This window comes from Colletes latitarsis, chromosome 14 (genome assembly GCF_051014445.1).
Source record: "Colletes latitarsis isolate SP2378_abdomen chromosome 14, iyColLati1, whole genome shotgun sequence".
NCBI lineage: Eukaryota > Metazoa > Arthropoda > Insecta > Hymenoptera > Colletidae > Colletes > Colletes latitarsis.
This window is the reverse complement of record NC_135147.1, coordinates 27,219,582-27,243,418: the sequence shown is the minus strand read 5'-3', so window position 1 is coordinate 27,243,418 and position 23,837 is coordinate 27,219,582. Positions and strand designations below refer to the sequence as shown.

At 38.0% G+C, this 23,837-nt stretch overlaps 1 protein-coding gene across 13 annotated transcripts; it reads left to right on the top strand.

Moving 5' to 3' along the window:
- Window positions 1-637: 637 nt before the first annotated feature.
- On the top strand, window positions 638-23,762 carry Pasilla (RNA-binding protein Nova-1-like protein passilla). 13 transcript variants are annotated; one of them, XR_013081029.1, is made up of 10 exons: window positions 2,767-3,050; window positions 3,404-3,521; window positions 5,271-5,417; window positions 5,525-5,682; window positions 5,923-6,274; window positions 6,368-6,822; window positions 19,075-19,284; window positions 21,176-21,234; window positions 23,395-23,438; window positions 23,631-23,718. XR_013081029.1 is itself a non-coding variant. In XM_076781539.1 (8 exons), exons 2-8 carry the CDS (start codon window positions 3,404-3,406, stop codon window positions 23,647-23,649), a joined length of 1,293 nt encoding a protein of 430 aa, XP_076637654.1. In that variant the 5' UTR covers window positions 2,766-3,050; the 3' UTR covers window positions 23,650-23,762. The 13 variants fall into 13 exon arrangements, 11 of the variants coding, with proteins under 11 accessions (XP_076637649.1, XP_076637651.1, XP_076637654.1 ...); XM_076781539.1 differs by lacking the exons at window positions 19,075-19,284; window positions 21,176-21,234 and having other exon boundaries at window positions 2,766-3,050; window positions 23,631-23,762; XR_013081028.1 differs by lacking the exons at window positions 23,395-23,438; window positions 23,631-23,718 and having other exon boundaries at window positions 21,176-22,570.
- Window positions 23,763-23,837: the final 75 nt, after the last annotated feature.

Here is a 23,837-nt window from a genome sequence, read left to right as displayed (position 1 = left end):
GGATAAGCATTTAAATGTATGCATCGTGCGTGCAGCACAATGTGCGCTCACGCTTAAGTATAGATGGATAGCCTGCTAACCCGGAGTCTAAAAGAGTGCAAGGGATCTAGCTCGTTCACTCGAGTCGTTGTGGGACAAGGACAAAACATTAAAGGAACTTATTTCTTTAGCGGTTAGGTAACTCTCCTGAGAACAGTCTATGTATCACAATCGGAAATCGCATCGAACGATAAACCGGTTAGGAATAGTCATATACATATACATATGCATATACATGCATATGTATATATACAAATATTACGCGCATGTGTGTGTGTGTGTGGAGAGAGACAGACCGATGCTACTTCATCCAAACGCACTGGACACGTGATGCAATAAGGGAGAAGATTCCAAGATTGTTACTCAATCGTCATAATTTAAGCTCACGTCTCCTTAAATTTCATTCTCAACTCACCATTTTTGACTCGTCAGGATTACTTTTATTTTCTTGCAATTATCGCGGCAACAAATCAGTTGGAAAATATCAATCAGTTCCTTTATACGTATTAACAAGATTAATAACGAGTATTGAAAACGTTAAGTAGTATGCTGTGCATTCGTTGTATGTGTATGCACACCCCGTGTAGAAGTTGAAAGAAATATAATCGGTATCGAAGCACGGTGCGCGTCATACGGGAGAGAAGTGCAATCGACGCGAGGTCGTGTGGTGATTATATACCGAGCAACGCTACTGAGCTGGTGACTCCCATTGCTCGAAAAATTCATGACAGCGTATGTGTATGTATGCATGTACACTTACACAAACGGGCACGGAATGGCAACTGTGTGACACTTTGTCCATGCGGGCGACAGTCGATGCGTTCGCGCCTTCAGTTCGAACAAATACGAAGGTCTGAACGGGAAGTGACACGGAATGGACAAATTAATCCGTACAGGTGAGACGAAGATTCTCGGGAGATGTCGTACGCGCACATGTCCGAACGTGGTTCGTATTATCTGGTGAACGTTTAATAGTACTCAGGAGCCACCTCGTGGCTTAAAGGCAACCTTTCGAGAGGGAAGAGCCCACGTAATTCACGAATTGTCGCTGTTGTCGGTAGCCGACGAAATGCATTCACATCTAACAAGTAACAGCATTGCGACACGCGACCGTCGACTGAACCGTTTTCGGTGCACTTACAGCTTTGTACCTTGCTTACTTATTTGTACAACTATTTGTAATACGAAATAAATTTTTGTACATGTTACGTATCATCTAACATAGTTGCAACTTTGAATTTCATTGTTCTCGATAGTGAATCTGTCACAGTTAAAAAGACAAAGTATGGTATATGTATATTTTGGAAGTATGCAGTACGATCTGGTCGAATAACTCGTGGCATACACATATAATATCAACTAGTCATATGTGCGCGAAATCGGTATTAGTAAACAACACATCCACACACGAGTTTTCCGATGACTGCATTGCTTCTGCTTCTTGTAAGAAGGACATTTTTTATTGTGATGCAATGGACTAATCTTCCTCGTTTACGTGTATCTATGTATGTGGATTCGAAATCTTGTAAAAATGATAAATGGTTCAATATCTATTAACCTCTGTAAATCACTATGATACGTTTAAATTTCGTACTTGACTATTTTTGCCTGAAAAGACATAAATTTAACCGCGTGATTCATTTCAAACCCATTCTTTTCCCAGAGAAAACTTTTAAAAATACTCGTTAAAAATATTCATATAGAACGAGTGTACATGAACACTTTCGAAGAAACACGACCGTTTCCCCTTGGACTGTTCAAAGATAACGAATAATAATACCTCCTAATTTACAGTTAGTGGATACTTTGAACGATAGAATTTTATCTTCCAAGATATTCTAATAGAGTATTTAGGAAAGGAACATTATTACGATGCTCGACAATTATCTATCTATGTAAAGTAGTGAATAACGATGTGTTGAAGTAAAGTTGATGAAAAACGTAGCAACATGTGGCGATAAATATTCTACGATCTAAACATTACGTCCGATAAACGTCTACGATCGTCTATAAACGTACATTTCAGATCGTCGCTAAAAAATCAAAGGCATTTTACATTCGTTTGCACATGAACTATGATGTCATACCGCAGTGCGCACCAACGACAACGAGATTAACGGCCTTGGCGGGGAAAATAGTTTTTACAGCGTAGACAGTTTTCTCTTATGTATGAATATTATTCAATAGTGTAATAAACTAGAAAATTCAAGTTAACCTTTCTATAACACGTAATCATCACTTACGAGCGGCATACTACTATAAATTACAACCGTAATTATATGTATATAACACTTAATGGTGAAATCATTCAATAAAATGATTTATTGATTTTACTTCGATTTAAGACGGATTATTCATGAAATTTGTTACACGAAACGAGACTTTGAACCATTTGTCGCGAAATACATACATATCTGTTAAATCGGTTAGGTGAGTTACGAAAGCAGCAAAGCAATACTAATAAATTATATAATATATAACATCGAATTCTCGATCGTAGAAGCGAATTATATTAATAAGTAGAAATTTTCTTGGACCGAGGACGAAGACGATTAATAAATGAGTTTTGCGTAGAAAACAAATTTTCCCGTTCAATATTTTGTTCGAATATGTATGAAAAATATATGTGAATCGATGCATCAAAACTCCAAGGTAAAACGCCCTTAGTGCAGGTCTAACGTTACGCCCCTGGTGTACGGAGACCGCGAGGGCTGGTGGGAAAGAGCAAGAGAGATGATTTGACGATCAGAACCGATTGAAAGGAGATGGTGACCGAGGGCGAGAGAGGAACGCGAGGGCCGAGGCACACACCATCGAGTATCAACCAGCTGGTTGGCAAGGGAGCCGCGAGCAGTCGCCAGTGAGCCGCGGCACCCCGCGAGAGAGTGTCCGCTGTTTGTCGTCCGTACGTTCGTACGTACGTCCGTGGTCGGTCTCCCTTCCTTTTTGCCTGAAATCAGCTATCGTGGTCGTGCGTGCGTACGTTCGTTCGTTCGTCCGATTTCTGAGTGGTGTGTATTCTCTGCTTGCTTTTACTTCTTTGGGCGACATTTGTTCCCGGTCGCAGCCATCGTCTTTCTCTCTCTGTGTCAATGAAGTATATATATATATATAAATAAATACATATATATACATATACATACATTATATACGCACATACGCGCGCATATCATACATACATCCATACATATATATAAATATATATATATATATACGCGCGCGCCACTACACGCGCGCGTACACGAATACACACACATTATATATATATATATATATCTTTCTCTCTCTCTTTCTTTTTCTCTCTCTATCTCTCTTTTCCTCTCCCCCCGTTTCACTCTTGTGTGTGCGTGACGAACGAGCCAAGATGGCCGCCGATTCAGGAATGGAGACGTGTCCCTCCCCGGAGATTGCAGACTCCAGGAAGCGGCCACTTGATTGCGACACGGAAAATGGCGCGACGAAGAGGTCACATTACGGATCAGGTATTTTGATCACGTATTGTCAATGATTTTTCTCCATTATTTGTGAATGATATTTCCCTATGGTACCTTTGTCAATGCCCCCCTTCCCCCCTCCATCCTTCCCTTTTAAATATGCACGTATATACATCCGATAAAGTACACAGTTTCACCGACTTCGTCACGCTCTTTACTCTCTCGCTTGCCTCTGACAATCTTGTCTTGTCTCGCTGGTGGTGCTGCTGTTGACACAGCGATCGCTTGCTCACTCGCTCTTTCGCTCGTTAGGCTGTTCCCTTTCGTTTCCCACTTCTCGAACGCCTGGCGAACGCGAACACGGTGCACCGCACAGCGGTTCGCGCATCCTCTCGTGCCACGTCTCCATCTCTTTTCCTCTGTCTCCTGTGTCTCCTCTTTTTCGTCGATCGTTTTACTATCTAGTCAGCCCCGATATTTGAAAACCGCGAACTCGTACGCGGCACCTGTAACGGTTTCTTTTCCGTTTTTTACGTTGACGTTCGTTTCGGTTGTCACAACGTCATTGTCGTCGTCTTTTTCTCTCTGTCTCTCTTCCCCTCTCCGACCCTCTGCCATTCTCTTTGTCACTGTTATCGTCAACATCGTCCTCCTTCTCCTCTTCGTCTTCCTCGTCGTTGTTCGCTGTCATCGTGGTCATCGTCGTCGTCGTCGTCGTCGTTATTTTTGCGTGGGCGGTCGTGTTTCTGTGAACATCGTTAATGGAGAATCGGTGCCGCGGTGGTGGCTGTCGATCGTGCTCGGTGACTCTGCAACTTTGTCCCTGTCGTTTCATCGGTTCGCTAACATCGCGACAGGAACATCGGAAGTGGCTGTACACCGCGTTTTATCCTTACGCGTATCGTGTACTTTTCTCTGCCGCATTTCTGCTATAGTGCAGTGCCATCGTTGTCGCAAAAACACCATACTAAGGAACGCGCCTCTCTGTTACCCATTTTCGAGTGGCGGTTATTAGGATGTGGCGTATCGGTGAGTTGTCAGGCAGACAGGTACACCGTTCCGCTGCCGAGGTTGCGGGTCAAGGTCGACGCGAAGCGAGCGAGCGCACAGGGCTTCCATCTGTCAAACAGCTGTTTGCTCTCGGCGCAGAAGAAACTTTGTGTTGTTTTGCGTCTCGATCACCTTATCCTTCGTTCGCCGATTATTCGACAATTCGTCCAAATTCGCGTTCGCGTTTTCACTCTTGTCAGCCCGTTGTGCCCGCGACTCGTGCTACGCGTGATTCTGTGTACCACCGATTCAGAACCACCTTTGAACAGTCACGAGTCGGAGTTAACGTGTCGTTTGATAAAAACTATAGTAAATTCGTATAAGAACTGCCCTTTAATGTTGAAGTTCAGTTAAAGTAGTCTGCTCTATTTAAACTTTTAACAGCATTAATTTATGTACAATGTATTTAACATCGACGTTTCTATTAGATCGAAATATTAAATAATTAAATGCAACCTACATTTCTGTTGTATGTTAGTCATTGTTTCCTTATAGTCATGATTAACTATAATATCTTTGAAACAACTCTCCATTCTATTTTATTTCTCTCTATATTTATTTCACGTTTGCATAATAGAATTGAATGTCTATTGTTCAGAACAGTTCTGTATAAATGCACTTTGTATTTTATTATTTGTGCAAATTAATATCGGACGATTGTTTTTAGTAATTTGCACGAATCTTTGCCAATCTTTTTCTCGATAAAATCAATTTAGTAATTGCTGTGTAAATTTGATAATTTTGTAGGAGGAGATGGAACATATCACCTCAAAGTATTGGTTCCTGGTGTGGCTGCGGGAGCTATTATTGGAAAAGGTGGAGATACGATTGCCCAATTACAAAAAGATACAGGAGCCAGAGTCAAAATGTCTAAATCTCATGACTTCTACCCAGGTACATTTGTAATAGAAATTGAGACGTAAGGCGTTTATCGGTATAGAAGATTACCTTACTGTGGAAAGTAGTTATAATAGCTGTATAAAATCGTTTATGTTTTACAGGAACCACAGAAAGGGTATGTTTAATAACGGGTAGTTTGGAAGCCATAATGGCAGTTATGGATTTTATTATGGACAAAATACGTGAGAAACCAGATCTCATGTTAAAGACAACCGTTGACTTTGAATCTGGAAAAACTACAGCAGAGAGAGACAAGCAGGTACAAACCTAGTCTATTTCTTCATTTTTTTGTTTATACATTTCGTACATCGTAATGAGAGCACATTGATAAAAATCTTTATCATTGCATGGACTTATTATCGTTAACAATGATTTAGTTAACAAGCATTTCCCTCTTAACGATTATATTATCCTAACAACACACGCGAATATTCGTGTCATTAATTAAAAAGCAGAAAATATTTTTTTTCCGTATGGTATAATTGATTCCTTATTTCAGGTAAAAATTTTGGTGCCTAATAGCACTGCAGGAATGATAATAGGTAAAGCTGGTAATTATATTAAACAAATTAAAGAAGAATCTGGCTCGTATGTTCAAATAAGTCAAAAAGCAAAGGATGTATCTTTGCAAGAAAGGTGTATAACGGTAATCGGAGAGAAAGAGAATAATCGTAATGCATTAATGATGATATTAGCAAAAGTAGCAGATGACCCACAAAGTGGTACATGCCCTAATGTTAGTTACGCTGACGTAAGTGGTCCTGTAGCTAATTACAATCCTACAGGCAGCCCGTACGCTCAAGCTCCAACAAGTACTCCCACGTATACTTCTACAGCTGGCATTAACACAGGTAAGATAATAATTTTTATTGAACGGTGTCTAAGGAGAAAGCGAGAAACCAAGTGAATTAAATAATCTGAGTGCCGGTAATTTATGTTTACAGTAAGTCTGTTGAACGGTGCCGGACTCAGTTTAAATTTGAACTTAGGAGCTGCAATAACAGCGGGTACAACACCCGTGACAACGCAATTATTAGAACATATAAAGTTAAATTTACGAACGTCCGGTTTCTCGGAACCTGCTGCTACTGAAATTTTATCTGCTATTGCAACTCTCGCTAAGTATAACATCCTTGGAATGGGAATCGGGATGCCCTCAAGCATGAGTTATCTTGGAAATCCTATGGATAGTACGACAACTGCGAACGGTTCGAACAATAATGGCGGTGTGTTTGGGCCAATTGGAACAGTACCTGCTCTTGGATCTACTTCTCCTACGCCACGCAATACACTTGACAGATACGAGCCTTTTGATCCGTTCAGACAAAACAACACAGCCGCCAGTGCTATTCATCTAAACAACAATTCGTTTGGCCTGGGCACTAACCAGTTATCACTTGTAAGTAAGAGTCCTACACAGGTAGACGCCAACAACAAGGAGACCAAGAAAGTAGACATAGAAATTGCAGAGGTTATAGTGGGAGCTATTCTGGGACCCGGTGGTCGTGCCCTCATTGAGATTCAGCACTTAAGTGGCGCCAACATACAAATCTCTAAGAAGGGCATGTTCGCTCCTGGTACCAGGAACCGCATAGTGACTATCACGGGTTATCCTAATGCGATCAGCACTGCTCAATATTTAATTGAGCAGAGGATCAGCGAAGAGGAAGCAAAACGAGCACGTCAGAATGCCCTCGCCAATATGATCCATTGATTTCAAGTACAGCACTTTTGTTCATCCCCATTATTGAGCTCCGTTATTCACCTCTTCGCATCTTGAGATGATGGCGCGGTAGCTCTCTTCTCCCTTTTTTAAACACTTATCCACCACTATCACCACCACCTACCACCCGTTGTCATCTATCGCTACATCACTATAGCGCTTGCATTCTCACATCACTGTTCATGCATCCATCATGGCTCGTCAACATTTATCTATCTTTTAAGATTATTATGATATATAAATATTACATGTTATATGATAACTACTACAATTGTTCTGTGATACACCACGTTACGGGGCTTTATCACGAATAACACACGTACCACATCAGAGTCACATAATATATCTAGTTGTATGGTATAGCATATTGAAAGATGGCATGATAAAACCTATTGTTCCATTAGAAACGAAATGGCACAATTCAGCCATAATATTATTCTTGAAAGATCGAGACAGAGATGTTTACATGGGTAATTGTTTCGTTTTGTAAAAATATTATTTTTCCATTTTCTTTTTTTTTTTTTTTCTTTTTTAATTTATAGAAGCATAATTCAACTACTGACACGATACGCGCTTAGTTACAACGTCATACAGAACTCGTAATTGAATGACTTCGATCTGACGAATTCGTAGTTTGTTTAGTATCCTGTAATTGAACTGAGATTCGTTTTTACAAAAAAAAAAAATTTCATGAATTATTGTATTGAACTGCTCCTTGAACTATGAAATGATTAGGCTGTTTAAGCGACGTTACTCTTGCGTAACATACTATTTTAACAAGCTTCTTAAGTACAGAATAACACCTTGGCAAAACCAAAGATCTTACGTATATAAAGCAGAAATAACTTGGCTGGAAGATGAATATACATACAAAGGAAAAGATATTCTAAGTATAAAAATATATATTTATATATGTACGATGCTGGCTGGTCCAGTTATACGAGTAACATAAACACTTTATTGCCAAGTTTTATTCTCAATCTCGAAGCTTTTATTTCTCAAAAAACTTGATCCAACTATATATTATCATGCTTAGATTAGTGTAAACAGATATATATTAGCATCGAGTCTCATTCTTTCTTTACATACGCCTTAGGAATGGAGAATTTATTATGCTATGGAATTAGGATAAAAAATTACTCGATTCGTTTAGCGAAGGCTCGAGTAATGATTTCGATAAAGTTATCGCATGATATTGTATATACACTTCGTACGTGAAAACTATTGTCTAATTATTTTCAGTTTCAAGGTACATCAGTTGAATACAATTCAGATTAATAGATTTTTACATTTGTTGACGCTTGTTAAAACAAAAGCTGTGACATATAAAACCTTGTTTTCGTCATTCCTTTAAGTTATAGTTGCACGAATACAATTTTTATTATCACGTTAAAATGTTTATATTTGTATAAATGCGTTTTCAATAGTTTAATCGTAAAATATCTTTCATCCCGATAACACGTTTATTTTTGTTTGTTTCCAAAAACTTTTACGACAATTTTATTAATATATCGATATTATAAATTAAATATAGGGAAAGGGATACTCTTTCCTTTAGTAAACATTTCTTTTCCATGCAATGATTAAGTACCTTAGGCGTAGCATGAAAATTGAGATTATTTTATTACGCGTGTTTATTCTTGCATATAGAGTCTATTATGATCAGCAGTCGTGTCATACATCCTTGGGTTCTGTATGATACTGCTTTATATAAGATTCTATTTAAGACAACCAAATCTTTAACCGTTGCACTTTGACATTGAATCAAATCAAGTTAGATAGAGAATGGATTTTAGCTAGTAATCTTGTCTGTGTTGATAATTACTAATGAATATTGGTACAGCTTATGCTCTATTGCAAGGTGAAAGGAAAATACACACGATCTATTAACAACAGACAATTTCAAATCATTGTTTTTTCGGGGACGTGGGGAAGGGGGGGTGAGGGCAAGGGAGGGGAGGTCCGGGAAGGGGGAGGGGTAGGGAGGGTGGGAAGGGAGGGTATTAGGAAGGAGTGGTATAAGGGATAGGCGATAATCAATAATGGGTATAGTTAAATTTACCGAAAAACATTAGCTATAGCGTCAAATGAAATATATAAGTGTACACGAGTACAATTCGTAGCTGGAGGCGCTGGCTCACCGCTCTTTAAAAAGAAAAAAAAAAAAGTAACTTGTATATTTATAAATATCGTATATATGAGTAATAATAATATATTATACACACGTGCGCACACACGCACGCGCACGCGCGGCGGGACAGTGAAAAGGGGGAGCGAACTTAACGCGCGCACGCGCGCGTGTGCAGAGATACGCGCGCACGACAAGTTTCAATTAGGTTATTACAAAAAGAGAATTCATATATCTAAAAAGAAAAAAAGAAATAAATAATAATATATATATATATATATATGTGTGTGTGTATATATACATATGTATGTATTTATATATACACAAACATATGTGTGTGGGTGTGTGGGTGCGTGCGTGTATATAGACATATATGTGTGTGTATGTATATATACGTATATATATATATATATATGTATATACATACATATATAGAATGGAATGATATTATAAACATTGTTGACAAAATATTTTTGCGTCCGCGAACGTAAAACATGGTTTTAAGTTTATCCATAAATTCTATGTAAACTATTATGAATTAAACTTCACTGTGTTACCTAAATGCATTGAAAAGTCACAGTTACGATAAAGATGCAAACTATTATTACGTTGCTGTAGATAGATCTATTCTAAAATTTTAATAGAACATGTTCTAAATGTCGCATACATAGCATTAATTTAATTTATAAAAACCATTTAATTTAATGACCGTTACGCTATTAACACTAACGGCAGCATAATATTTCTCTACATCAATTACATAACAGTAATTTGTCACTAATCGCTCGCATCATCGCATTAGAGTTGTCGTTGGGTATTTTCAAATCTAATCCTTTCGTAATCTTTCGTCGATTTCTACTTTACAACTCCTGTTTACAGTTCACTAACTGTCGGTAAACAGTTGTGTTCCGAATAATTTGACTAGATCAAGCTTACCAAAAATTATACCTGAATTCTAATACTGTACTAAATTCGTATATCATGGAGTAGATTAAAGCAGTTGACTTTGAGAGAAAAAAAAAAAATTCTTTTCTGAACTTTGTGCTTATCGGAAATAACATCGATCCTATTATTGGGAAGCGGAACGATTAAATTTTAGCCTCGTAACACGTTTCTTATCGTTTCACTTGTTTGCTCTTTCGAAGCTATTACGTTTATTCGATCGATTTCGCTCCACGAATAGAAAATTATTCGTGCGCGTCGATTGAAACGCGACGTCTTACAAGTAATATCTCTATGCCAAACAACTTGTAGGTAGCACGAGGTAGTTAGATTAGGTTACGGTTTTTTCAGTAAATACATTCCTTAGTAGAACAGATTATGTGTAAGACTAGCTGTGATGGAGTCGAGGGGATGTATGTTGATCGGCTGTCAGTATATGAAAAATTTCACGTGTAAAATTGTAGAATTCATTTCCGCAGGAAAAGTAACTCGATGGCATGCGAAAGAAAATTGACCGGCAAGGAGAAAACATTGAATGGATGATCTTTCTGCGTAATGTAACAGCGGTTAGCGTTGAACGCGCAAAGTTTAAATTTTCTGTCGAGATACGTCGATGGACGATCTTGCAATATCCGTTTATTGCTCGGAACGTAAAATCTCCTTGCATCGTTGGTAAGAAAAGAGCGAGAAAAAGAAAAAAAAAAATAGAAACACATACGCAAACCATAGCGATCAGCCAGTCTAACATAAGTATTTCCTTTAGCAATTTATACATCTGTACAATGTTAGTAATTTACGAGTATCGTCAATATCATAAAAAGAAAGATGTTAAACGTTGGTCGAATAGCAAAATGATGCATCAGACAAGCTTATCGTTGAACCGTTAAATGGTAATTGTAACGCAATGATCAATCTGGAAAGTAACTCTTATCCTGGTAATTTTATTCGATTCTTCGAAACTTTTGAAAGTTCTATGCTTTCCGTTTAGTTAGACATATCGTACATCTCCGACGCGTTTAACGATTTCTGTCTTTCGATCGAGAAAAACGATACACACAAGTACCTCTGCTTAAAGTGGCGAAAAACAGTATTGATTGGTCAGTGAATGTTACCTACGAGTTGTTTAACGAGGGGATACAGCACTGTTAGGCCAATTGAGTCGGCGGTCGGCAAACATATATTTAGAAAGATGTTTATTTTATGCGACGATTTCATTTTTGTACAGTTCGAGGTAGATTTAATTGGCTGACTCTTAACGCGTGGAAATCTCGCGGCTCGGTGTCGCGCCGTCGATTAACTGTACACCATTAATAGATATATAGATGTGTAGATAGTGTCTTAAATCTCTTATAAAAAAAAAAAGTTGTCATTACAGGTTAAACATTTTAAACCAATTAATCGATCGAAATATTTACGGAACGAGTAAAAGTAAATTATACTCACGCACGTGGAAATAACGTAGTGTTGTAGTGACCAGGAAGAAAAGAAGAAAAAACTGTAGGAATTGCATTGACTTGCCTCGATTCTAATACGACTATTATTAATGCAGTAACTATAATTGAGTTTTGACGCACGCATTGCCACGCGGGTGGTGGCTTGCGTGCATACGTTACTTGGCTGTGTGTGCTAGGCTACATCGTATAATTCATGTACCATTATCCATCACTCCACTTGCATAGAATCCAGTTACCTGTATAGAGCAAAATAAAAAGGGGGAAAACGGAAGAATAACCGATGATCGGATTCGAAGGAAAATAATAAGGGTCCGATGGTAGATATACACATATATTATATCGATAATACCAGAAGAGAGAGAGAGAGAGAGAGAGAGACGGGGGAAAAAAAAGAAGAAATAACTTTTACGCACGACGTTCACACACTTCACGCAATCATTTTAGTGCCATATTGATATCCCATCAGCCACACTTGTTGACGTTTTAACGGTAGAACGTGTTGTTAAAGATGTGTATATTCTGCGATATAAAGCAGGTTGTTTTGAATAAAGTCAAAATACGTTTTATTTCTCATTACATATATACATACGTGCGTAGGTACGTACGAGCATACATGCATATATATTGAATCGTTACGAAAGTATTATATAAAACATTCACCACCTTGTATATTGATTATTTAGGTTGCCGCCAGTGTACAAAGAATTGTTTCACAGTTGCAGAAGAATTTAAGTTAATAAGACTACAGTACCTCCTGCTTGTATGCCACCAATCATTGACGGAACGAACACAGCCAGCCAGCCATCCCCCAGACGAGAACAATCTTTATCGCGCGCAAGATGGAATCGCATCTTTCGCCGATCATTAACATTTTTACGTTTCTTATATCTTGGTGAAATTCAATCCGAGTACTGTACGACTCCTACTGTTCTCTCGTATCTGAGTACCTTTAAATTTTAAGTCTAATTAAAAGTAATGTAGAAAGTTGCGTTTCCACGTATCATTTATCCCGCGTAAATCAAATTTATAAGCATAGTAAAAATGTTAATTGACGGATGACGCTCGATCTTGCACGCGATAAAGTTTACCAGTGTCGGTCGAGTCTTGCTCGTTGTTCGTCGCTCCATCGCGATTAATATTTTGTGCGTATCGAGCTCAGGCCTTTGACGAAACAATCTGAAAAACGTCGATGCACGGACGTGGAAACGATATTGGTGCATAGAAGCGCGAGTTACCGTACATAATAACAATTACCACGATAATGAGACAAAGAGCTGTTCGATCGCAAGCCTTACATTCTCGAATTTTTTTTATTTGCGAAACTTGCGAGGAGAAACTTTTTGTAAAAAATGCAACAGTTTCTTGCTAAGGACGAGCAATGCGGTTCGATTTTCATATTGTTCTTCCAGCTAGTCGAGAAAAAAGGGAGCTTTGTTTTCTTTGATGAAAGTTCGATTGGTTCTTGGCTAATGAAATCTCGCAGTAAGGAATATTCTTTAAACGATCGACCGAGAGAGATTATTATCAGACGCTTTCTTTTTTCGAAGCTGCACCGAACGAACGAACGAACCATCGTTACCGAAGAAACGTTGCATTTGAACGCTCTAAGAATTGTTATACATATTCTCGGACGATTCTTTTTACTGCCACTTTTAGCATTGTTTCGCTATAATAAAACTAGATGGAAATTTACAATAGTCGAGAAAATAGGAAAGAAAAATAATGAAACATTTATGTAAAAAATGTAACGTTATGCGTTAAGGAGTATTAATATATTAAGAGATATATGCGATAGATGGTGTCGCCAAAGAATAAAAAGAAGGGAAAATAACGGTAAAAATAAAATCAATCGCATTGCATTGAATGGACAATAGAGCAGAACCTAATTGTTATACATAGAGAAAGAAAGTGCAGGAAAAGCTTGTCGAGAAAATCTAAATTAAGTCTTAAATGCTAAACTCGTTCACCGGATATTTCCATTTAGACGTTATACATTATACATACATGTACATATGCGTATATTGTACGCAGAACTTTTTTTAATCCACTGTGCGTTACCATTTTGTATACAGTTGTGTCGCGTTTTGCCGAATCTATATTTGCAAGAAAAAAAGGGGAAAAAAGTAATGATAAATAAAAAAAAAAAACGCACACACAGACGAAAATCACATCGATTGGTTCTCAAAAAAAAAAAAAAAACACTTTTTCTGTTTTCATCGTAGAGGACATACGTCTCGTTCGTTTTCGATTCTCCGGATTTCATGATACAGGGTCTTTCATAAAATGTAGGCGTTATTGTTGCGACTATGATTACTAATCGCCGCGCAAAAATGATAAAGAAAGTTTACGTAAACGCTGCTCGTCTTGTTTGTCGGCTTTGCAACGCGATCGTTGTTCGATACATTCGCCTCGGGAGCTAAACTAAACCATTTGGCGTACTATAACTGCTATGAACTGCGTATTATCGATATAAATTTTTATTTCATTCCCGAAAATTCGAAAAAGTTACACTCCGTCACGCTGTTTAATTCTATCCTCGAAAACGAAAGTTGAACAGGTCGAATGTTTACGCGATAGTTCTTTATTGTTTTATCAACTAATCTCTGACGTTTTTGCCGCGTTTCGTGAAGCACTCTGTCTAAATCTCCATTGCCATACCCTGACAAAAGAGTGTGTGTGTGTGTGCGTGCGTGCGTGCATGCGGAGGGAGCAAAGATCTCCTCTATTATAGAAGATATGCGTGAATTAAAGAAAAAAAAAGATTCTTTGTTTTTGTTTTAAGGAAAGAACCACATGGGCGATAAGTCCGATCGAAAATGAAAAACTATCCATTGGACGTGCACGATGGGAATACATATTTCTGACTTTGCTCGATTCTAGTGCATAAAGTGTGTTCATCGATAAAAGCATCGTGATACCGCGTTTGGAAACTCGGCTCCGTAATGCTTGTTCGCGGTATAAGAATAACGTGAACGAAATTAGTGTAAAGTAGTAGCGCGTATCGGTATCCGACATTGTTAAATCTATGCGCGACGGAAGGAACACCGTCGAATGTCCGAAAGCTTTTTACTTAAAATATAATATCTCAAGAGACGGGAAACGAGCGAGTAACCGAGAGAATTTATCCGACAAAAAAGAATTCTAACAATAAAAAAATGAAAACAGAGGAAATGTAACAAGAGAGAACATATATATAAACACAACTAGAAAACATTCGTTAGGAGTAATTAAGAGGGTTGTATAAAGGTGTATTGTAACGTTATTTTATTGGAAGTGAGACTTTTAGAGTTAGACTGTTAATACACACTGTATATTATTTTGGGTAAGCATATGTATAAAAGAAATTCGACGTGTGTGTGTGGGTGTGTTAGAGAAAGAGGGCCTGGGGTTGGGGCTGGGGCTGGGGGTGAGAGTATGCGTGTGCACATAAAAAAAAAAAAGAAATATGAAGAATAATAATTAGGAATTCGAAAGAGATTGTTATGTTGTTTCCTATAGAAGTAGCATATATAATAGCTCGAGGATTTAATGAAAAAGGAGGATGACGAGGAATGATGAAAAAAAAAAGAAAAAGAAAATCTATTAAGTACCTTGTTGAGTATAAGTAGAATAATAAATCGCTGAGTCGTGAAGCGACAAAAAAATGAAAAAGAATAATAAAATTATGCACATTCGTATTCATTAAACGACTCGACAGTTGTATAACGCAAAATGTTGCATGCCTATTATACGCAAATGGACAGAAACGAATAAAAAAAAAAAATGAAGCATATTATAGGAAATTTAAACGCGAAACGCAGTGCCGCGTGTTGTGCTTTACCTTGATTAAGGACCGCATCAAACATTTACCGATGCCCGGTTACGTTAAGTAAATAAAGAAAATAAATTAGCATTATCTTCTTACGAATATCTCGAATTTTGAAAGCAGCTGGCTGCGAAAAACAGAAAAAAAAATATACCGTATATAGAGGGAGATTCGTTCGTTATTGTGGAATAGACGATCAAGTATTGTACCTTACATTCCTTTGGCTATAAAGTGATAACGATAAGAGGAAGATGACGACCGTGTGCGCATCGTAAAACATTACAAAACCGCCAAACCCTCGATGACTGAGATTTTCGTCTTGGTTCGTACCAGTACTGGTTATCGTCTAGCTGCAATATTTTTTTTCATGTTATTCATTTCTCGCGAGTAAATGCTATTTCACGTCGTCGCGTTCCTTGGACCAGCGTGAAGCAAAAACGACGAGAAATCGGACTGCTGTATGCTGGGGGATCAATAATCGAATCGCTCCTTGTAAAGATTCGTTAACGATCAGATGCCACTGATTAAACTTTATCGTGGTCCACCGCCATGCATGCATCTGGATTCTCGAGACTGTTTTGGTTCAAGTGTCCGGCGAGTACGCGATGATTCGAAAGATTTAAAGAATACACGTAGGCTACGTCGCAGGAACGAACAGTGATACATAAAATATAGTATAGAAGGTAAAATATTTATTGATATGAAGATATTACCGTTTCTCTGGACGTTCAAGTTGTGTTCACGGTTCCAGGTGCGGACAGACGAACGCGTTAAGCCTCAAAGAAAACTATAATCGGAACGAAATCAAGTGGTCGCTCGTGGTCAAATTGCGCCAAGCACAAATTTCTACCCTTTACACGCAACGCCAGAAACTTTGGCTGTCTGTTAGAGAGACAGAGAACGGCATCCATGCAGGTTTCCTCTTTTTCTCTCTAAAATACTAGCGATAGTACGGAACGAAAACCTAATCCAGATTGAGAAGGCGGGGCGGAGGTACTCGGAACGATACAATAGAACCTCGATAGTTGCAGGAACACGGTAAACAAACCAATAACAATAAGCCCCCCTCCAATTGTGCAATATACATATTATCATTGCTTCTAATCTACTTTGCTCTATCGCGTTTACTACCTGTTCAAAAATGCTACTACTTCTCTCTGAATATTTCCATTTACAGTTTCACTTGTCGCTGTTCGTCGATCAAGTTTGCGTGCAAGTATCGAGGTTACAATGTATATGACGTGTACTGTGCCCTCCGACCTTCGTCCTCCGCCCCGATAATTTTGAGCAGCCAGATGATCTTGATCCGATTATAAGTCGACGATGATTTATCTCTCCCCGAGACTTACAAGTTACTTAAAAAGTTCCGTCACCGAAGGGCTTTTGTCAAATTGTTAATGGAAAAAGAGAAGGAATTGAGTACAATCGTTTACGACACGTTAGACAAATTCCTCGTTTACAGACTATTTGATGTTAGCAAGTAATCGATATGTATGCGTTTACACGGTCGATCATCGGTTATCTGTCTACGCTTCGTTTTTCTCTCTTCTTTCCGCCAGGATATACGTAACGGAGAAAGAAAACGGCACACAAAGAGCAGCGAGCAAAATTGTATTTTTTAACGTGCGCGCGCGCGCGCGCGACTCCGACGCCACGACACACACACACACACCATATATGCGCGCGTGCGCGCACGCTCGCACACAGAGGGGGAGAAGGGATTTACCTTAAAGAATAAATAGTGATTTATCAAAGAACTTTAGATTTAATCGAGACTTTGTAATTAATTAATCGCCAAGTCGAGCGACAAGTAGAATGTTCTTTCGAAGCGCGCGCGCGCGTGTGTGCGTGAGTGTGTGCACGCGCGTTATATCATTATACATACACATACTTAGAGGCAATTAAAAAAAACTTTCTCGATGAACAAGAAATTATTCTTGGGACTGTTAATTATTCGAGAATCGTTTAATGCGATAATTTAGGACAAAGTATACATATACGGGATACATGCACATGTTTGTGGATATACTTGTGTCGCCGATTTATCCGTGAAATGGATCGAACAGAATCTATCGTGCGTGTTACGTTCGTTTTAGCAAAAGAAAGAAAAATGAAAAAAAAAAAGAAAGAAAAGAACCGGAGAAAGAAACGGAAATGTCGCGTAGTTTTGCATCGCTCGAGACAAAAATTTATGCACGATAATTAAATAGCAGAGAATCTTACGGACGAAGCTCGGTCTCTGTGGGGGTTTTTTCTGTCACAAAACACGTTGCGTTGTAATTATAATTTAGCCCCCCAAAAAACAACAAATGTGTTATATTTTCTATAGAATGTTCTACGTTCGATTCTACCTCCGCGAACGATCATTCTCGATTGTCATCTACTTGAATCGCACGTGAATTCATTGAAACGAGCGAACTCTTCCTGACGGTTATTTGTATATACGTATAATACGAAAGCGACAGCGATTCGTTGATTGTGATCCGGTCTTTCAACCGACAAGGTGAAAAACCAACCGATAATTCGACAGGAATGCGAAAGAATCGACTCGTTCTTGTTGAATTTCTCGTTCGGATCGACGGGGTACAACGTTCATTTTGCGATAACAATTTCTTACGATACGTAGACGCTTTCACGCGGAATTGTATCTGTCGAAAGTGTAATTGGAAGTCGAAAATAATACGAGTCCGCGCGATATCGATGAACGCGACGACAAACGAGTATGCATCATGCGGTTTGCAAGCCTAAAAACATGGAACAGTTATATCTGTTTATCGGTAACACGAAACGATACGTTTTTATTTTTTTAATTTATTTAATTGTTTGCTTGTAAAAGAAAAAAATCCAGGTTTATAGGTTTTAGGGTCGCCTTACCCTATCGCGACCTCTTTGGGCACCACTATACTATCGTGTTTGTGTGTGCGCGCGCGTGTGTGCCTCTGTCTGCCTGCGTGGTTGTGGCTGTGTGTGCCTGTGTGCCTGTGTGCGCGTGCGTGTGTGTACATGTCCTGCTGTCCGTTTATCCCGTTTGTATGTGTACGTACATGCATACATACATACAGGGAGAGAAAGAGGAAGCACACGCGCGGGCGCACACGCACATACGCGCGCGCGCACGCACAGACACAGACACACACACCCTATATGTATGTATATCATTAGTTCACAAAGCATTTGAATTTTACTCTTAAAAATAATTACTTTACACTCTAACCACATTTATTTGCATCCATCGAATTGTTAATTCTTTCATCATCAAAGTTATTCCATTCAATGTTAAATAATTATAAAAAGAATATTAGAGAAACATAATATATATATATATATATTAACTATTTTCACTCATGAGGAAGCATCGTTACCTGTACGACAAGTGACCATAAGAGCATAATAAACAATCGCTCATTAAATGCATTCTGTTGTTCTTCATTTCATGACCTGGCCACACACACGTCCATCCACGCTAGTCCATCGATCCATCCATCCATTTATCCATTTCAGTGTCGCTGTATGATCATCGTATTCTTTCTATTTCTCATTCACCGAAGTATTATCAAATTTCATACGATTACTAGCATTGTACCTCTTTATATTAACAGGTTGGCTGGCCCGCGCGTGGGTTGGGGGACGATTTTTACTCGAAAGTTCGACAAGTAGGAAATAAATATAGCCTGTACCGGTAATCCGAAAGACTTTAAAAATTAAAACCGTAGCTACGTCGCAAGGACAACGATGCGCAGCATCTAATCGTCCCTAAATCTATCTCGTCGTTGTGCCATCGACGTTTATAGCTGTATCCGCGATTCGAGGTACGAAAAAGTGAACTTATTGAACATCCGTTAACTTTACTTTCTCTGATGATAACGCGACATCAAAGCAATTGTAATTTTATCAAAATTGGGAAGGTTGCAATTTCAAGACCGTGCACGACCACGAGTATTCGTCGACGACGTGGAATCTTCCAAATTTTGATAGAAAGCTCGTCGAAAATTCAACGTTTTCGATGGTTTAATCCAGGGTTTGCTAAACTTTTTTCAAAAGTCCCCTTTCCAGTCCAAGGGACAAACTGTAACATTGTACATTTATATATTGTTAATTCGGTGGTCTCCATCAACCAAAATGAAATCCGACCTGTAATATATAACTTTTCATACATACTTCATCCACGATGTCTGTTTCGCATATGCAGGGTGTTCGGCCACCCCTGGGAAAATTTTTAATGGTAGATTTTAGAGGCCAAAGTAAGACGAAACCAAGAATATCAATTTCTTGACTGAGGCTTCGTTAAAAAGTTATTAAAAAATTTCAAATCGTTCTGGAAAAATTATTTTCGGTTGTAGAAGCCAATTATAATCATTTTTGGTCAATAGACATACTCCCGAAATCCCACCCACTTTCAAGAAAAAAATTCATTACTGGCGGAACTTTGAACGTCAATAACTATTTAACGAAGCCTCCATCAACAAATTGGTATTCTTGATTTTTGTCTTATTTTGGCCTCTGGAATCTCCCATTAAAATTTTTCCCAGGGTTGGTCAGACACCCTGTACATCCATATAGTGGTACATAAGTAAATGCAACTAGAAACTAACAGGTCGGTACTTGTTTGTCGATGGAACTCTCTCATGGGTGACACAGTGCCAAGTTTTGCTCCTTGTGCAGTTAAATGTCTATAAAGACAACTTAACTATGAAATGAAATTAAAAATCGTAGCTATCGAATCCGAACTGCGGACCATAGTTTACCAAGCCCTGGTTTAGCCTATTCATTCATCTGTATATGCGACGATACGACGATTTCAATTAGTTCGTAAGCCTTTATAAATAGAATATTGCTCGTCTCTAGTTCAAGGCAGAGTTAAACGGTTACGAGTAATCAATCTCTCGTAAATGCAGCAGTATTTTTTAAAAAGGAATCTAGATACATAATACGTTACAATTCGATCAGTATTTATTCGCCATCGTCATTTTGTAATCTATTCTCACCGGCAGTGCCCTTTATTTTTACCATATCGCACTACAATACGGTTTTCTCATGCGTTTCGTTATTATAAAAAAATTCTAACGTACAAAAAGATACTGGTCTAACTAGTCAGTTTAGGATAAGGGAATGTATTTTTTTTATACGATTGATTTATAATAAAGACATTGATAAACGAAAAAAAAAAAGAATATCGAGTTCAGACAGACGGCATGGAACAAAAATGAAAAAAGTAACACGGTCGATAAAGTTTAAAAAAATAAAAATTTATTAACGCTGTTGTCTTTCTGTTAAATTCTTGTTCAAAGTTAAACAACCGTAAACTCCTTTCGGCGGGCTTGACGCTGACTTTTTTTCTTTATTTCCATACTGATTCACGAGTTTTTTTTTAATAATTATTTTCTAATCGAAATCTTTCAACGCTTACTATGCTCGACGGGAAATAAATTAACCCGTTGAAGTCACAGAGTTAACGCTGTCCCGAGTCCTTCGTTCTCGCTGCAAATGCAATTCAGCAATCGTTCCCGCTCTTCTATTTCTCGCGTAGGAAGGCGAACTACCATTACGTAAAACTACCAGTTATGATTCACGGTCACGGAAGTTACCTTGACGTATCAATTTTTTTTTCTTCTTCTAAACTACGATTTAACTTTGTCTTTCCGAGATGCATCGACGCTACGATACAACGAATATATACATACGTATGTGTACATGTTGTAGATGGTGTAATAGAGACAGAGTAAATCGAAGCTTTTGGACGGGCGATTCGAGGTATCAAGGTAAAAAATTACACCGATTTTAATTCTAATTGAAAATTAACACAATTTCATTTCTTACACTGAACATCGGTTACGATTCTCACGACAACTTGTACAGCTACGGTCGAAACGTACTTTTATTCCAGCGAAATGTACACGTTCACAAATCTACCCGCAGTTCTTAACAGCGTTTAAGTTTCGCATCTACAAATTAATATACATACGCTATGACACAGAATTTATTATTCCTCGTTAAGCAGTGAACGTACATAATTAAATTTTCCCTTACAAAATATCTATGCGTATCATATCGGTTTCTTTCTTTTCTTACGTCCTTTTTTTTAACTGTCGTTTATTCTTATTATTATACATGCTCGCATTCGCTTCGACTACAAGTCGTTTTATTCACGCATCCTTTCACAAATGATATATGTATAACACTACCTAACTGAACATTATTTAGGACCGTCAACGAGTCAAGTTTCAAAATGGCTGTCCTTTATTGCCCTTGGTTTATTATTCCACGTTACGCTATTAAACGAATGGTTTCTGTCGCATTAGGTATTTGCCTGCTTCTCCTACGTTCTGCTAAAAAAGCAGTTTCCACGGAACTCTGCTTGTTGTCGTTTCTCCGTGAGAGCAACAACAACGCGAAAACAGAGATAAAAAAAATGAAGAAAAAACAGCACTGTGCAGAGAAACGGAGAATTTATTTTCTCGATTGAGCGTCAAATACAAAAGTTACATCAGTCGATGCAAGTACATTTGTTTGGCCGATCTCGCGATTCCTCAACGCAAGCTACCTCGCATCGAATTTAGAACAATATTGTTCGTAATTCCCCATAAAATTATCCATTTCTCTCGCCTGATTCGATTATAAGGAATAACAAATGTTACACGAACTGAAAATAAACGAGACGAGTTTTCGTTCTTGGAATCGTCACAACTTTTATTTTACGATTATAGGCGAAACGGTGTCATACTTGTTTGCATTCCTTCCTACGTTCGTCGATAGACCCTATCATATACATATATGTATGACATACGATACTCTTGTTGAAATAGTACGAACACCCTTTTTAAACATGGATCGATTGTGCTTTTACATGCAACATTCGAACGTCTTGTATAAAAATTATATATACATTATTATCTAATCACTCGCTTGTATACTGCACACGTCTAAGTATGAAATGTATATCTCTGTCATTCTTCTTCATTATAGTATAAATTATAATTTCTAATCGTCTTGTTTCGAGTAAGCATGCAAACAAGTACCCTTTCATTATTACCTATGTGACACGGAATATCTTAACGAATAATTCGTAAAAAAAAAAAAAAACTAACGAATAGACAAGCCTACGAACAACTACTTTCGAAAGTTTCAATTTTCATCGTGTGACTTCGTACAAATCAGAATATTAGCCTTTACTCTTGCGGAAAGTAATGCCAAAAGAAGCTGTGTCGATAGAGATAGGTGGTCACCGACAATGTCCGGATACCGTAGTTCAGTTTCATTCTGATGCCTGTGATCTTTGTCGCATAATAAACGTACTAGTTGTGTATAAATCTAGAAAATATATAAGTTATACGATATAGGCGATACGATAAAAATGTATCTCTATACAGGGTGTTCGGCCATAAGAAAAATTTTAATGGGAGATTCTAGGGGCCAAAATAAGACGAAAATGAAGAATACCAATTTGTCGATCGAGGCTTCGTTAAAAAGTTATTAACGTTTAAAGTTCCGTCTGTAAAACGGCGTACGCGTGATAGTGGTTCTCATTCACAAAACTGTAAGACTGTCGATACGTCAGTAAGTAGTCTCTCATGCTGAATGAGAACCACTATTATGCGCACGCAGCTGTTCGAAGATTGCCGTTCTACAAACGTAACTTTAAACGTTAATAACTTTTTAAGGAAGTCTCGATCGACAAATTGGTATTCTTCATTTTCGTCTTATTTTGGCCCCTAGAATCTCCCATTAAAATTTTTCCCATGACCGAACACCCTGTATAAGATTATGATCTGCAAAAAATACAGCGGAAATTATTTAAGTGTGCTCAAAATTGAAGCAGGAAAACATATGTATGTATATACACATTGTATATTAACCATAATTCTCTTCCATCTTTTTTTCTTTTTCTCTTATAATCTGAATATGCTATGGAATGGTTTCAGGGTAGTCAATGTGTTCCGGCTAAGGTACGCGATATAAATCTGCGGTACGTATCAACGTCGAGCACACTTCTCGATTTTCTAAATCTAAAACGGATACGCGAAATCCAAAGTTACGTTGCGTCTAATATCTCTAACGATTACTTATGAATCGATACAGTTTATAGAAGAAAATAAAGTGTACTCGCAGGATAAAAAGCTTTAGGAAAGAAATTTGATTTGTACTTTACATTCCTCAGTATTTTGTATGGAGTTTGAGCAGATTCCATTCCCTCGTCACACAAGTCTCATCATCTACCTGTTTAATGTACGTAGTTAGTATGTGTGCTTTCTGCAACGTTTGGACCTGCTACATTGTATTCGGTAAAGGATTTAAAGTTTTTATCTAATATTATTTAATAGCAACACTTTCTCTTAATCTACGTAACCTAAAAATAATCGACAAA